Consider the following 16,630-nt stretch of genomic DNA (forward strand, 5'->3'; position numbering starts at 1 on the left):
CAATCACTCCTGCTCCAGATGCAGCGTCAACACGGTGGGTAACTGTCTTCACCTGGAGGTATTCTGGCCTGGGAGGATTCTGCATGAGGAGGAGGAATCCAGAGTAACTACAGTAGTGGGACAATGACTTATACGTGCCTTCAGCCTTGAAGGGAGATGAGGCAGGCGAGGGAAGACTCAGTCCTTGGTTGTTAACACACCCGTACAGAATCAGGAATCAGAGCCAAAGGAAAGGAGGTAAGACACAGGTGGAGATGCCAGGTTTTCCTGCTGCTTTTTGTCACCTTTAGGGACTGATCGAGGGGTCAGCACTTCAGCAGGAGCAGTTTTTATGTCGCTCTTAGAGTGCAGGAATCAAGGAAGATGGAAGCAGATTGGGGGGGGGGGGGTGCGCGCAGCGACATGTTTCCACCCAAAGAAACACCGGAGCATCCCAGCAGCATCCATGCACAGAGCAGAAGTGGGCTATTGTGCTGTTCTCTAAGTGGGCTGGGGATGGAGTGCACCCCACAGATGGCCTCACAGCCTCCATCTGGGGCATACCTCACGAAGGGGAACATGATGCTCCATGAAGCCATGAGGCAGGAGGCCAAGCGCTTTAGACCTTCTGTTCTGTGCCTGTGGGAGGGAAGGCGGAGGCGGAGCTGGAAACCACGGGAGCAGCTGATGGCTCTTCCATGAGGGGAAAACGAGGTTGCAGCTGAGGCTGCAATGGCCAGGGGACCAGGGCTGAGGCTCAGGGGGGGTCTGCAGACAGGAGCAGCTATGGGGAACTGAGTGAGAAGATTCCTCATCGAACTGGAATGCGGTCGCATAGGAGGCCAGCTGTGGATGTCTGCCAGGGACACTGTAGCGCGAGGCATAATCAGCCTGGCTAGGGACAATGACCCAGAGAAGGAAAGATGCTACCAGCAAAGGCCCTGAGATTTCGCTTTGGTCACTGGCGTAATACACTCTCATCCCGACATCCAAGGAAGGCTTTCTAGGGAAGCTGAGTAAGGCAGCAGGCAGAGTTCAAGCATCTCTGTGAGTCAGGCTTGGCATTTCGAAGGCATTGTTTAGGTTTAGAAACTTGGGGCTGGGAGCATGGCTCACTGGTAGAGTACTTGCCTAGAATCCCCCAGGGAGGGGCTAGGAAAGTGGGGAGCTGGGGGGGGCGTGGCTCAGCGGTAGAGCACTCAAGTAGAATCCATCTTTGAGGAGCTGGGGGTGTAGCTCAGTTGTAAAGTCTTTGCCTAGTGGTGCAAGGCTCTCAGTCCAATACCCGGCACAAAAACCACACACACACACACACACACACACACACACACACACACACACACACACACACACACACACACACTAAAAATAAAGGAAAGAAAGAAAAAAAAGAGAAATCAAACTCACGAAGTTGAATTCAGACTAGAGATGAAGTTGACTTCCAGAGGAAAAGCTTTCTCAGAACTCATCCATTGCAAGGGAGATTTGAGTGTTGCTCACACCTGGGAACAGCTCACCGGCAAGCCCAGCCCTCTCACACTCACCGCAGCCACCGCGGTAGGAAGTCCAGTTAATGAAAGACATGGAAGGGAACATTCCTCCTCTCCTTCCTTTAAGGGGGAACTTCTTAGGCACATCTGAGCCCATTGAACTTTTTGCACTGAAGTCAGACTCCAAAATGCTGCCCCGGGGCACCCAACCAAGTCTCTGAAGGGCCTCCCATGAGGATGAGCTACACCTGGCCTCCCAGGCTGCCTCTTCTCAAGGCCCTTTGAAGGGCCCACTGCACAAGCAGGTACGTGTGGTGGTTATGCGGTTCTTAACAGTTAAACAAGCCTGTCACAACCTCTTTCCGGGCCGAGAAGGTGCCAGAAGAATGACTTGATGTTAGAGGAGCCTAGGGTTCTCACGAGGAACAAGGAAGATGGTTCCCGACCGATCACCCATGTGCCTGGTAGCAGCCGTTATTTTTAGAGTCAATTTGGCAACAAGAAAGAATGAAGGCGATAACCTAAAATTCCAACCAGATGTTGCCAGGCGTCAGCCCACGTTTTCCTAGCTTGGGAAAGTCTGCTGGACACTTCTGGGGCCTTAATAACTCACTTGGGACAATAAGATGAAAATAACCTGTGTTTTTAGGAAAGATATTGGGAGATCTGCTATCAGAATTTACCACCTTCCCAAGTATTAAAGTACAATTCTATTTCCTTTCTTCCCCATTTTTCCCCCTTTTGCAATACTAATGATTGAACCATGGGCTTTGCCCATGTTCAGCAGATAATCTATTTCTGAGACAAACTCCAGCCCCTCACTGGGGATTCTAGGCAGGTTTTCTACCACTGAGCTACACCCCCAGCCCCTCACTGGGGGATTCTAGGCAGGAGCTCTACCACTGAGCTATACCCCAGCCCCTCACTGAGAGATTCTAGGCAGATGCTCTACCACTGAGCCACACCCCAGCCCCTCACTGAGGGATTCTAAGCAGAGGTCTACACTGAGCCACACCCCAGCCCCTCACTGGGGGATTCTAGGCAGGTGCTCTACCACTGAGCCACACTCCAGCCCCTCACTGGGGGATTCTAGGAAGAGGCTCTCCTACAAAGTTACATCCACTGTTTTCGTTAAGTTATGTAGCCTGTCCTTGAAGTCATTCAATAGCCCACACTGTTCTCTAACTTGCAATCTTCTGCCTCAGCCTTCCAAGGAGCTGGCATGACAGGTGTGTGCCACTGTTCCCAGGTCTATTTACTTTCTTGTTAACTCAACAGAAGTGAAATGGCCATACCTTCTTACATTTCAATAAACAGAAAAGTAGGTGAGGGCTGGCTCCAAACCCAGCTTTGTGTCTAGAACAACCTGTTTTTCAACTGTAAGTTTTAGTAAGAACCATAGGGGATCTGTTAGCTACTTCCTGGGTTGCTGTGACCAAATACCTAATGTCCTAGTTAGATTTAATTGTCAAACTTGACAAAGCTCAGAGTCATCCAAGAGGAGAACCTCAGATGAGGAATTATGCATATCTGATTGACCTGGGAGCATGTCTGCAGGGTATTGTCTTGGTTGTTAACTGATGCAAGAGGGTTCAGCCCACCACCAGCAGCACCATTCCCTAGGCAGGTGATGCAGGGCTATGCAAGAAAGCTGGCAAGGCATGAGCCTGTGAGCAAACCGGTAAGGAACATTCTTTCATGAGAGGGAATGGAAAGAAGTAAGCCAAAGTGACATTCTACTCGGAACTCAAGTTGAGAGTCTCCCAAACATACCCTTTGGGCTTTGAGAGTGGAGGAGAAAATAAGGAATGGGAAAAAAAAAAAAAAAAAAAAAAACAGGAAAAGGAAACCAGGTGGGAAGGCCAGGAACATAACACATTCTGGAATAATCTAGAAAGGGCATTAAAGCTCAGGTATGGGGTGCAGGCTTGTCATCCCAGCCACTTGGGAGGCTGAGGCAGGAGGATGGAGGGTTTGAAGTCAGCCTGGACTTCACAGTGAGTTTGACATCAGGCAGGGGAACTTAGTAGGACCCCATCTCAAAATAAAAACAAAGGGCTAGAGACTGACACAGTTTGGTGGGACAAGGCCCTGGGTCCAATCCCCAGTGCTCTACAGAAAAACGAAACGCTAACAAAATAAAGGCCGCAGGGGCTGAGGAGATGGCCAAGTGGGTAAGAGTGCTCGTTACACAAGCATGAGGATCTGAGTTCGAGTCCTCAGCACCCACAGAGAAAGTTGGGTGTGGCAGCTGCACACACCCAAGCCTGTTACCCTGGTACCACGGGAGACAGAGACAAGAGGATCCCTGGGACTTGATGGCCACCAGCCTAGCTCCAGGTTCAGTGAAAGATCTTGTCTGAAGCAAGCAAGGTAGAGAGTGATAGGGTGGGATACCTTATGTCCTTTTCTGGCCTCTGCAAACCTGCCCACATGTGTATGTACCTCACATAGGCATGCACACATGCACATTCGCTCTCGTGGATACACACACACACACACACACACACACACACACACACATCAAAACCAAAAAAAAAAAAAAGCACAAATGGACTGAAGCCTCCACTCCTCAATCTGCTGCAACAGAGGGATCTAAACCCGATTGCTCCCCCTTCTGCCAAACCAACTTGATAAAATTAATGGCACCCTGGTTTCCCAATTTATATCTGGCTATATCTCACAAATCTCACTTTTAACTCAAGGGGTAAAGTGCCTCCCATTTTTAAAAATCACTCAGTTTTAAATAAAGCCTTGTCTACTCTGAGGCAGCCCACCGCATCGGAGCCCTTTGCTGAGGTAAAGGACCATCTTTGCTCCACGGTTAAGATGAATGTAGCTGCTACTGTGAGCTGTCAGGGTCCATGCTGGCTGATGAAGACAGGTCCCTCTCCTCTTGTCAAATGGAAGAGTGATTACCTTGCAAATGCTGCTTGTAGCCTCAGGGCACTGCCTGGGAATTTTGCTTCCACTAGAAAGCTGTGTGGTTGCAAAAAGGAATACTGAGCTAACCAGGATAGTGTTCAGGGGACCAGACAATGTCATGGGGTTGAATTGACCTCACCCCCAAAGAAGTGTGTTCACCATGACTACAGCCATGCTTCCATTCTGTCAGAGTTTCTGGAGAGACCGGCATGAGGAGGGGGCATCCTTTTGTTTCCTGCACAAATAATCCCTTGACATTAAAAACCATCTCTCCTTTGAACAGGCAAGATGGCTCAGTGGTAAAGGTGCTGGCTACCAAGCCTGAGGACATGAGCTCAGTTCTAAAGACCTACTTGGTAGGAGAGAGTTGTCTCTTACAAGTGGCCCTCAGACATCTACACTTGTGCTATGACACCCAAGCATTCACACATGCACACACAAGTAAGTGTTAGAAAAAAAAAGCCTCTCCTTTGTCATGCCTATAATCCCAGCTGAGGCAGGGGGATTATGAGTTGAAAGCCAGCCCAGGCCACCCCGTGAAAACATAAAATCTAAAACATGTGTTGTTGTACCTGAGGCTCTGTTCTTCCTACCGCATCCTGCAGCTGGCACTTGGAAAGCCTTTGGAGGACACTCCCTGTCATCGGATAAGCCCCACACCCTGAGCACTGTGAGTGGGTGGTTGTGGAATATGCTGTGCAGGGTAGGCCAATGGCTAAGAGGTGTCCAGGTATCTGGAGAACCATGACAGGCTTCATTTGGTCAGATCATCTTACCAATCACCTTTCCTGTCCCAACTCATCACCACACGGCAATCGGCCGGTCTCATACTAAAACACCAGGAATGCCAACAGCCCCTGCTGGTGTATAACATGGCTCTACATGATACTCAAATCCAGCCGGGAATCCTTCCCTCATCCTTTGCTCTGCCCTCTCCTCCACGAGTCCCAGCTGTATGTCTTACCCAGTGAGTGACTATGGGCAAGGAACTGGGAGGATTTGTTGGTGAAACATGGATAAGGACTAGGGTTGGGCTCAGCGGATAGAGCGTTGTGCTGATGTGCACGAAGCCTTGGGTTCTGTCATCACACTGCATAAAGCAGCTGGGTGGTACATAACTTGCAATCCCAAGTGCTTGGGAGGTGGAGACAGGAAAATCGGGAGTTTAAGGTCATTCTTAGCTACTAGAGAGCCAGCCTAGAATACATAAGACCCAGTCTCAAAGACAAGCAAATAAACAAACAAGCAACCAGGGAAAACACTAATACTTCTATGGCTGCTGTGGGGGATTCGTGGATTTGCATTGTGTAAAGCAGAGGAAGGGCCTGACTGTGTCGGTTAGGTTTTTTTTTTTTTTTTTTTGGTTTTTCGAGACAGGGTTTCTCTGTGTAGCTTTGCGCCTTTTCCTGGAACTCACTTGGTAGTCCAAGCTGGCCTCGAACTCACAGAGATCCGCCTGGCTCTGCCTCCTGAGTGCTGGGATTAAAGGCGTGCGCCACCATCGCCCGGCTAGGTTTTTTTTTTTTTTTTATTCTAATAAAATAACTGAGAACAGTCATTTAAAGGAGGGAAGATTTGTTCTGGTACAGTTTTAGAGCTTTTGGTCCATAGCTGGCTGGCCCTGATAGCTTTTAGGCTGTGGTGAGGAAAAACATTATGGTGGAGAGAAAGGAAGGGACAGATGGGGGGAAGGCGAGAAAGATCTTAAGTGCACAAGTCCATGCAAGAAGAAAGGAGAGAGAGAGAAAGGGAAAGACAAAGAGAAACAGAGGAAGAGGGAGGGAGGGAGAGAGAGAGAGAGAGAGAATGAGTATGAACCAGGTATAAAATATACCCCTAGTGACCCCTGCCATCAACACATTCATTAACAAGTTAACCTATCTATGACATTAATGAAACCACCTCTCAAATGATGCCACCATCTGGGGGCTGAACCTTCAACCCATGAGATGTTAGAGATATTTGATATATAAAGGGTAACACTGCACATGGAAAATTGCAATGTTAGTTAAGGTTCATATGAGATTTTCCCTCCAAAACACAAAACCCACCCTCCTTCTATGAATCCCCATGGACCCAAATGGGATTATCACATAAACTTGGGTCTGTGTCTCCAATCAAGCTATGAGTGTGGGGGGGGGGCGTGGGGGGAGAAGAGGAGGGAAGTGGGTATGCAGGTATGCACAGGTGCATGTGTGCGCATGTCCACGTGGTGGCCAAAAGTCAACTTCACACTTCATTCCTCAGGTGCTGTCTACCTGGCTCTCATGAGACAGGGTCTCTCACGGACCTACAGTCCCCTGATATGGCTAGGCTGGCCCACTAGCAAACCTTAGGGATCCTCCTGTCTCGTCTCCACCAGCTCTGGGATTGTAAGCCCACGCCATCAGGCCATGGATTCTGAGGACGCGACTCAGTTCCTCATGCCTGCACAACAAGCACTTTTCCCGCTGAGCCATCTCCCCAGCTCAGTCTACAGATTTTTTCTGGATAAGAGTCTTATCATTTAACCAGGGCTGTCCCCGTGGAAGTACCTACCATAAAGCCGCACACAGTTAATGCCTAAAATATATATGCTGATACATAGAAAAAGATGTCTATTTTAAAGCCTTAAAAAAAAGTGTGTTTTGTCACTTAAAGCTTTCCTCTTGTGGAAACTTGTCATGTTCCCCCAGGGAGGGAAAAGTAGCCTTCTCCCCTTACATATATCTCAGCACAGAATGTGAAATCTCAGCAGCTATGCATGCCCAGGGCAATTCTTTCAACTAAATGACTCTCACAGGCTCTGACACTCCGGTACCTTATAATTTATCATCAAATTATATGTTGGATTAAGGATGGCTAATTGTTACTCATCATCTTGAATTGGTTATTAACGAGCAGTGTCACTAATTACAAGGTCACCTAACACAGAATGGGGAGGTTCCACTGTCAATTCCCAGAAGAATGTCTGGGTGCGGTGTTCAGGCTAGGCTCCAGAAGCAAGGTGCAGTGAAAGACTCCCTTCAGACATCACAACACCTCATGTCCCTGGTCCTTTCCTGGTGAGAGTCTTGGGGTGTCACAGTTGGAAAGAGACCCTCGGATCAGCAGGTGTAAAGCTGAGAGCTCTGCCACGCAGCTGCTGAATGGAGCCAGGTGTTTGTAAATACATGGTGCCCTCAAGGCTACACACATGCTCCCTTCACTCTCATCTGGGCTGATTTTCCACACACATGCACATAATGTTAAGACTAATAGAACTTAGTTCATGCAAAAGGATTAAGGATTGCATTCGTGTGTGTGTGTGTGTGTGTGTGTGTGTGTGTGTGTGTGTGTGTGTGTGTGTGTGTGTATGGTGTGCATATGTACGTGTGTACTCATGCATGCAGAGGCCAGAGGTCAACCTCAAATGTCCTTCATGACACCATCCACCTTGTTTTTTGAGACAAGGTCTCTCACTGAATATGGAGTTTGTAAATTTGGCTAGGCTGGCTGGCCACTGAGCCCCCAGGAATCCACCTACTTCCCCCCTCCCAGCATTGGGATTACAAGCCCAAACCAACAAAACCAATTTCTTTTTCAAAGTCAGGTCCTCACACTTGCATGGCAGGTACTTTATGGACCGAGGCATTTCCCAGCTCTCATTCTTTTTCTAACTATTTATGAGACCCGACCTCTCTCCTGAATCTCGTATACCACTTACCCACATATTCATAAATGTTTTTAGCATCACCTCTTAAGAGCTGAGTGTTCATCAGACACCAGAGGACCAGCTACAGAAGAGTCAGCCATCGGTCTGGCTTTGTAACTCATCCAATACTGATAAGTAGATAAGGAAAGGCTATCTCACTAGGAAAGCCAGATGGACAGACTGAATGGTGGTCCACCACCAAAGTCCCAAAGCTTCTCCGGACACTGGCTCCACGGAATTTATAAACTAAAGGGAATTTATATGCAATGTCCTAGCCACTTACACAGCTTCTGGGAAAATTGAGCTGTGGCTTTCATCAAGCTACCAAAGAGCCTCTCCACTTATCACACCCACTGGTGCTGTGGACATGGATGGAGGTGCTGTCTCCCTGGGAAATGACTGGGGCCTAAAACAGAGATTCTGGGACCTTTCCTACACAGATGCAAGAGCTACGTTAGAGTACTACAAACTCTGTTACCAAGGAAGCTCAGGAGAAAAGACTGTGGACATGTACATAGGATTGGGTCCTAGAGCCTCCAAGAAGTCTCTCCTGAATCTCGTATACTATGCTTCTCCTATAGCTTTCTGTATCATTTCTCCCAAGCCTCCCAACCCCACAATATAACCAATTATCACAGAAGCCCACAACTCCCATCTGAGGAGCACAAGTCAAAGCCATCTTGGGAATGGTGACAGTATCCATGGGCCAAGAACAGAGCAAAGACCATACTCTATTCTAGAGACCCAACTAGCCAAATGTCATCTGTTGTTTTTAATCTATGTGTGTGCGCGTATGCGTGTGTGCGCGTATGCGTGTGTGTGTGTGTGTGTGTGTGTGTGTGTGTGTGTGTGTGTGTGTGTATGTGTATGTGGTGTAGGTCAGAGGACAACCTGGGGTGTCAATCCTCACTTTCTGCTTTGTTTGAGACAAGGCATCTTTGTCGTGTGCCACCACATACACCATACTAGATGATCCACAAGTATTTTAGTTAGGGTTTCTATTGCTGTGAAGAGATACCATGACCACGGCAACTCTTTTTTTTTTTTTTTTTTTTTTTTGGTTTTTCGAGACTGGGTTTCTCTGTGTAGCATTGCGCCTTTCCTGGAACTCACTTGGTAGCCCAGGCTGGCCTCGAACTCACAGAGATCCGCCTGGCTCTGCCTCCCGAGTGCTGGGATTAAAGGTGTGCGCCACCACCGCCCGGCTTACGGCAACTCTTATAAAGGAAAACATTTCATTGGGGTTGCCTTACAGTTCAGAGGTTTAGTCCATTATCACCATGATGGGAAGCATGGCATTATGCAGGCAGGATATTGTTAAAGAGGTAGCTGGGAGTTCTACAGCAAGAAGAGAGAGTGAGCCACTGGGTCTGGCTTGAGCTTCTGAAACCTCAAGGGCCACCCCCAGCGACACACTTCCTCCACTAAGGCCACACCTACTCCAACAATCCATGTGTCCTAATCCTTTCAAATAATGTCACTCCCTATGAGCCTATGCAGACCATTTTCATCCAAACCACCACAAGGAGATCCAGGGATTTTCCTGTCTCTGCCCCTCCCTTACTATACGAGTGCTGGCATGGCTCAGAGGTTAAGAATGCTTACTGCTTTTGCAGAAGACTCAGGTTCAGGTCTCAGCACTCACAGCTGTCAGTTATTCCAGCTCCAGGGGATCTGATGCCCCTTTCTGGCCACCAAAGGCTCCTGCATGCACATAGTGCATACAAACTTGCACAGGCATGCTCACATAAACATAAAAATAATAAATGTATAAATCTTTCTTTAAAGTGCTGAGAATACAGACATATGCTACTGTGTCCAGCTTATGGGGATTCTAGATAATGAAACCCAGGTCCTCAGCAAGTGATTTCTCCACTGAACCATCCCCCCATCTCTGCAATGCCACCTTGAAGCATAGTGCATGTGGTGATTTGAAAGAAAATGGCCCCCAAAGGGAGAGGCACTATTAGGAGGTATGGTCTTGTTGAAGTAGGTGTGTGTGGCCTTTTGGAGGAAGTGTGTCACTGTGGGGGTGGGCTTTGAGGTTTCTTTTGCTCAAACTTTGCTCAGTGTGACACTCAGTCTGCTCTTGTTACCTGCAAGATGTAGGACTCTCAGCTACTTCTCCAGCACCATGTCTGACTGAACATCGTTATGTCCCACCACGATGATCATGGACCCAACCTCTAAACTGTAAGTAAGCCACCCCAATTAAGTGTTTTTCTTTATAAGAGTTGCCATCATCATGGTGTCTCTTCACAGCAATAGAAACCCTGACAAGACAACGCAGTCTTTGACATTTGAAGTCAGAAGACTTCATGAAAGTTCTGGTAATGATTTCTCTTAAAAGATCTGATGCCCCTTTCTGAACTTCACGGGCACCTGCACACATGTGACATGAACTCACACAGATGCATGTACATGCACACAAAAAGATGACTTTCTAATAGGCTGGGAGCCGGTCATTTTGGTCTTCTGTCTAGTATCGCATGGGGCTGGGAGCAGGTGCCTCTTTGGGTAGGATGTGTTTTCTAACCATCCATGACTACAACCTTTACATGAGGCCTTTGTCCTCTCTGAGTCACCTGCCCACTCTCATCTTAATCTCATCTATAGACAATGAAGGACAGAGAACCAACAGGAGACCTTAGCAAATAGCTTGTTAGGTCAAAAGAGGGTGGTGGTGGTGGCAATATAGGCTGGGCATGGTGGTGCAGGACTGTTATCTTAGCTGTTCTGGAGGCTGAGGCAGGAGGATCAAAGGTTCCTCACTGGTCTAAAGAATAAGTTCAAGTCCTGCACATGCAACTTAGACTCTGTCCCCAAATAAAAAGTAAGATAGGTTGATAGATAGATAGATAGATAGATAGATAGATAGATAGATAGATAGATGATAGATAGATAGACAGACAGACAGATAAATGGGAAGGGCTGTGAGGTAGCTGAGTGGTGGAGCCTTTGCCTGGTGTTCATGAAGCCTTGCTTCAGTGATCAACACTAGAACAAAAGAAATGAACAGTGTTCCCTTAAAGCAAAACATCCTTAAAAGTTTTTTTTTGTATTTACATGCATGTATGTGTGTCTGTGTGGGTTTACACATGTGAGTACAGTGTCCATGGAGGCCAGAAGAGGGCATTGGATTTCATGGAGCTGGAATTTACAAGTGGTTGCTTGCTGCCCAGCGTGGATTCTGGGAAGTGTGTTTGGGTCCCCTGCCAGAGCAGCAAGCACTCTCAAACTCTGCATCATCTCTCCAGCCCCCAGGGTGAAACTTCTTATATTACCTCCCCTACCAAGAAATCTAGTATCCAAATCTTTATTTGGTCTAGGCTATTTGGAATATGACAGGCTCCCTGTACCCCTCAATGGAGTATAGTCATAACCACTAACATCTTGGCATCACTGGATGGAGGAGAAATTACCATGTCCTCATGATTAAGAAAGCACATTATATCAGCTTAATAATATCAGAAGGCCCATAAAACTCCTTTCCGACAATTAAATCTCCCTATCAACCATTAACAAATTAAGCGTCTGGTAAGTAAAGACGCACAAAGAGGAGACCACTGGTGCATGCTTCCATTTTGTACATCAGAGATTCATGTAATATTAATGGCTCAGGATCGCAACTCTATGTTCTTGAGTCTTTAAAGTGCATATTAATCATCTGGTAATGTGACAGTAACTTGAGAGATACAAGTTACTGCTTCACACAGAGCCTTCCTGCTCAGACTGGCCAATATCTGCCGGCCATTCCACTTGGGTTAAGGGTGTAGCTCAGTGGTAGCACTTCTGCTTAGAATCCTTCAGTGAGGGAATGATGGTGTGGCTCAGAGGTAGAGCAAGTGTCCACTGAGGAACAAGAGTCAGAACGCCTCAGTGTAAGAATGCCTGCCTAGACTCCTCCAGTGAATAGCTGGGGTATGGATCAACAGCAGAGCTCTTCTGAGAATTCCCCACTGAGGGGCTGAAGCCGTGACTAAGGAGAAGCACTTGCCTAGACTCCTACAGTGAGGGGCTAGGGGTATGGCTGAGAGGCGGAACACTTGCCTGGAATACCCCAGTGAGGGGCTAGCAGCAGAGCTCTTGTTCAAGGCCCTTGTTCTAGCTCCACTAGTGTACACACACACACACACACACACACACACACACACACACACACGTGCTTGGTTATCAACATCAACATTCCTCACTGTGACCAACCCCCCTTGTTGTCAACCTCATTCTTTCAGGCAAAGCTGGGGACCAGCCTCTCCCTGTGTCAGAAGGACACTAAGGGAGGGAGGATCATTTGACTAAAATATGAAATTTAATGTCTTTAAGTTCTGAGGGTCATTGGTTCTTCACACACTCACTATGAAAGTTGAAATATCTCTGTGGATTACACCTTGGCTCTCAGGTAACGCCTCAGTGATGAGTCCTACACTATGACTTGCAGACAGCTGAGGAACCATTCTGGAACACTACAGGAACAGTTGAACAGGGCTACAACATCGTTTCCTTTGAGATGGCACTCAGAGTCTACCTCCCTGGGTTTTGGAATCTGCTTCTTGGTTGCTCCCCTCTCAGGCAACTTTTCAGCTTTTAGTTTGAGAAGGAAAGTCAGAAGCCTTCTCAAAACCTTTCTCCTGTGTGATTGGGTTCCTGTTTGCTTTTTGTGGCTGTGATAAAATATTCTAATCAAAAGCAACGTAGTAAAGGAAAGGGTTTATTTGACTTATACTTCCCGGTCACAGTCCATCACTGAAGGAAGTCAGGGCAGATACTCAACAAGGAACCTGGAAGCAGAAACCTTAGAGGATGCTGCTTACTGGACTGCTCACTGGCCCATGCTCGGTGAGCTTACTTATGTAGTCCAGGACCACTTGTTCAGGGAATGGTGCCGCCCACAGTGGGCAGAGCCCTGTGACACAAATTAGCAATCAAGACAGTCTCCCACAGATATGTCCACAGGCCAATCTGATCTGGGCCATCTTTCAACTGAGACTTCTCATATGACTCCAGGCTGTGTCAAGCTAACAGTTAAAGCTAACTAGAATAAATGGTTCATCCAACTTGATTGGATTGAGAGACACCTGGGAGATTATTAAAGCACATCTCTGGATGTGTCTGCAAAGGAATTCCAGAGAGAATTGATTGAGGGGGAGGAGCCATCCTGAATGTGAGCAGCACCCACTATCTGGGTACCTGGTTGGAATAAAAAGGGGGAAGGAGAAAAGGCATCTGGAATGGACATTCTCTCTTTCTGTTTCCTGGCTCTAAAATGTGAGCTGCTCTTTTCTACCATGCTGTTCCTGCCATGGTAGACTCACCTCTGAAGTGAGGAGTTAAAATCAGTCTTGTTTTCCAGCCAGGTGTGGTGGCGCACACCTTGGATCCCAGCATTTGGGCAGCAGAGGCAGAGGGATCTCTGTCAGCTCGAGGTCAGCCTGGTCTACATAGTGGTTTCCAGAACAACCAGATCTACATAGTGAGACCCTGTCTCAAAAAAAAAAAAAAAAGTACATCTTGTTTTCCTTAAGTTGCTTTTCTCAGATACTTGTCATAGGAATTAAAAAAAAAAAACTAACATATTTTGGTGATCACAAATTTGCAAACCAAGACAGAACCCAGACCCACCCTATAGAAAGTCCTTGCTTGTGTTCCTTACTTCCTTCTTGCTTTCCTGCTTGATATAGGGAGAAAAAAAACAACCTTGCACTAAATCCAGGCTGGGATGCCCACCTCTAATGACTGAAGATGGAATGAATCCCATTTTAAGAGTTTGGGGACTGGAAAGATGGCTCAGTTGGTAAAGTCCTTGTCTCACCAAAGTGATGCTCCCAGTTTGATGCCAAGGGCCCTCACAAAAGCCAGGTACCAGAGCATGCATTTGCAATCCCAGGAATGATGAGATGGGCGACACATATAGGTGCACTCCTGGAAGCTCACTGGCCAGCTAGCCTGGCATTCGTGGCAAATATCCGTGCCAATGAGAGCCACTGTTTCAAATGAAGGTGCCTAAGGAATGATGCCTGACATCCTCGTGTGTGTGTGTATGTGTGTGTGTGTGTGTGTGTGTGTGTGTGTGTGTGTGTGTGTGCGCGCGCACATACGCGTGCGTGTTCAGTTTCAAACTGACAAGATGGCTCAGCAAATAATGGTAAGCCTGACCGCCCAACTTGAATCTCAGAACCCACATAAAGGTGAAAGGAGAATACCATCTCCACAAAGTTGTCCTCTGACCTCCACATGTGTGCCGCGGCACAAGCACACCTCCCCCAATGATAATAAATACAAATGAAAACAAAAAGTCAGTTTGGCACTAGGTAGAATGACGTTGCCCCCTCCCCCACGTCATACCCCAATCCCTAGAACCTGTGAATGTGACATTACAGGAAAAGTCTTGGCCGATGTGATTAAATTACCGATGTCGAGCTGAGAGGTTGAGATAATTTAGTGTTCTCACACAGGTTAACCAAGGGTGGGTAAGATCATAGAATGTGAAGCTACGGAACACCCGAGGAAGAATGAAAAACTGTACTATTGCCAATTTTAAACTTTCATTGCAGCCATATGAGAGAGGCGCCCAAGAACTATAGCTGCTGCTATAAAATACAATTGTCTCTCTCAGCAAGGAATTATGATCCTCAGGCACCACCATTCCTCAGGGAGCTGCTTGCACACCACTGCACCAGCCTTTGCTGCTGGTCTCTCCCAGCCCGTCTCCATGGCGCAAGCTGACCCTTGGGCCTGGGGCCTCACTGTGCAGCAGATTTTTTTTACCAGTCCCACCAGAGCTTACTTGTCACAGACCTGATGGGGAGAGAGGGGTCTCCGGCGTCCCACCAGTCCTTCGGGGGGCTGATGTACATGCACCACAGCTCCCAGCTGTACCCGTGGGCTGAGTTCTCATAGCGCTGCACCTCGAAGTTGTCCTGCTTGATGTTGTCGATGGAGGGGAGGATGACCCGCTTCCGGTTTTCCTGGATGCGGGACAGAACCGGCTCGGCCCTGCAAAGCAGAGAAGTCGCAATCAAATCTCTCTCCTGGGGCATGCATCAGCCAGCTGGCTTCTAAAACTGCCAAAAATGAAGAAGATTCAAAGGCTGGAACTCAGAAGGAAACTGTGGTACTCAAAGGCACATGACCTACCCAAGTCAAAGCATGTGACCGCCACGTAGGTTTCTATGGTTTCGTTTCCATTTTATTTTGAGACAGGCTTTCACCTATCCCATCCTGGTCTCAAAGACAGCATAGAAGAGGCGAAGCCTGAATTCCTAATTCTCCTGCCTCCACTCTGCTGGTGCTGGGATGATAAGCATGCACTACCACACCACACCCAGTTTATGTGAACCTGGCGATGTAACCCAGGGCCTCCTGCGTGTTAGGCAAGCACTCTACCAATCAAACTACATCCCTATCCTGATTGTGCTTTAAATTTAAGACTGTTCTGTTAAGTTGCCCAGGCTGGCCCTGAACTCCCATGTAGCCCAGGCTGTCCTAGAACTGCCAATCTTCCTGCCTTTGCCTACTAAGTGCTGGACTTAGAAGCATGTATCAGCCTCTAACGTAAATGCTCGGTTTATATGGTGCCAGGGATGGAATCTAGGATTTTGTATATGTAAGGAAAGCACTCTACCAATGGATCTGCATCCATGGACACTCTGTATGTGTTTTCAAGTGTGCAGTATGCCTCTCATGCCTTCACTCATAACAAAATCACGATAACAATGCCTGTGTAGACAGGAGAAGCCCAGCAAGAGAATTAATGTAGAGTCTTATCCTCAGAAAGTGCCAAACCTTCGAGTCCCTTCCCCACCTCTCTCTCTCTCTGAGAATTTATTTTTATTTATGTATGTGTCTGTGTAGATATGTGCATGTGAGTGCAGTGCCATTGGAGGGCAGAAGAGGGCGCCAAATCCCCCAGAGCTGGAGCTCCTGGTGGTTTTCTTTTTTTCCTTTTTGTTTTGTTTTTTGAGACAGGGTTTCCCTGTGTAGCTTTGCGCCTTTCCTGGATCTTGTTCTGTAGCCCAGGCTGGCCTCGAACTCACAAAGATCCGCCTGCCTCCTGGTGGTTTTAAGTCGCCTGGTGTGGATCCTGGGAACCAAACTCAGGTCTTTGGTAAGAGTAGCATGTGTTATGCCATCTCTCCAGCCCCAAGCCCTTTTTTATCCCAAACAGCTGTCCCCATCTCTGTACGATTGGCATTTCTATATGATTTCCCCTCAGAGCACTATCTGCCACCTCTTGTTGCTGATGGTTTTGTTTTTTTCTTTTTTCTTTTTCTGCTGGAACTAAATTTCCTATCCTCAAATAGGTCATTTCTGTGCTGGATTTAATAAGCAGTTTCATTAGTTTCTTTGTGTGAGTTCGACTATTTTTGCTGTTTTAATTGATTATCTAATTGATTGCTTAAAAAGATCTGATTGGTCTGCAGGCGGAAGCCTTGGAACTAATTAAGCCCAAAGTCAGGCAAATCTTGACGCCCAGCTGTGCCTCCTCCCTCAAGGCTGCAGCCGGCATGAACTGGCTCCGGTTTCAAGGTGTTAGCTGGCTGGCTTAGTTCAGAGCAGATGGTCA

At 47.5% G+C, this 16,630-nt stretch overlaps 1 protein-coding gene across 1 annotated transcript in view; it reads right to left on the bottom strand.

The window, feature by feature from the left end:
• Galnt17 (polypeptide N-acetylgalactosaminyltransferase 17) overlaps positions 1-16,630 on the bottom strand; it is a 442,332-nt gene that overhangs the window by 183,147 nt on the left and 242,555 nt on the right. Inside the window, exon 5 of the mRNA XM_052755584.1 lies at positions 14,863-15,060. Within this exon, the coding sequence (XP_052611544.1) occupies positions 14,863-15,060 (198 nt within the window). The remainder of the gene's footprint in view (positions 1-14,862; positions 15,061-16,630) is intronic.

The sequence above is a fragment of the Peromyscus californicus genome, unplaced genomic scaffold (assembly GCF_007827085.1).
Source record: "Peromyscus californicus insignis strain IS unplaced genomic scaffold, ASM782708v3 Scaffold_2__1_contigs__length_46816999, whole genome shotgun sequence".
Taxonomy (NCBI): Eukaryota; Metazoa; Chordata; class Mammalia; order Rodentia; family Cricetidae; genus Peromyscus; species Peromyscus californicus.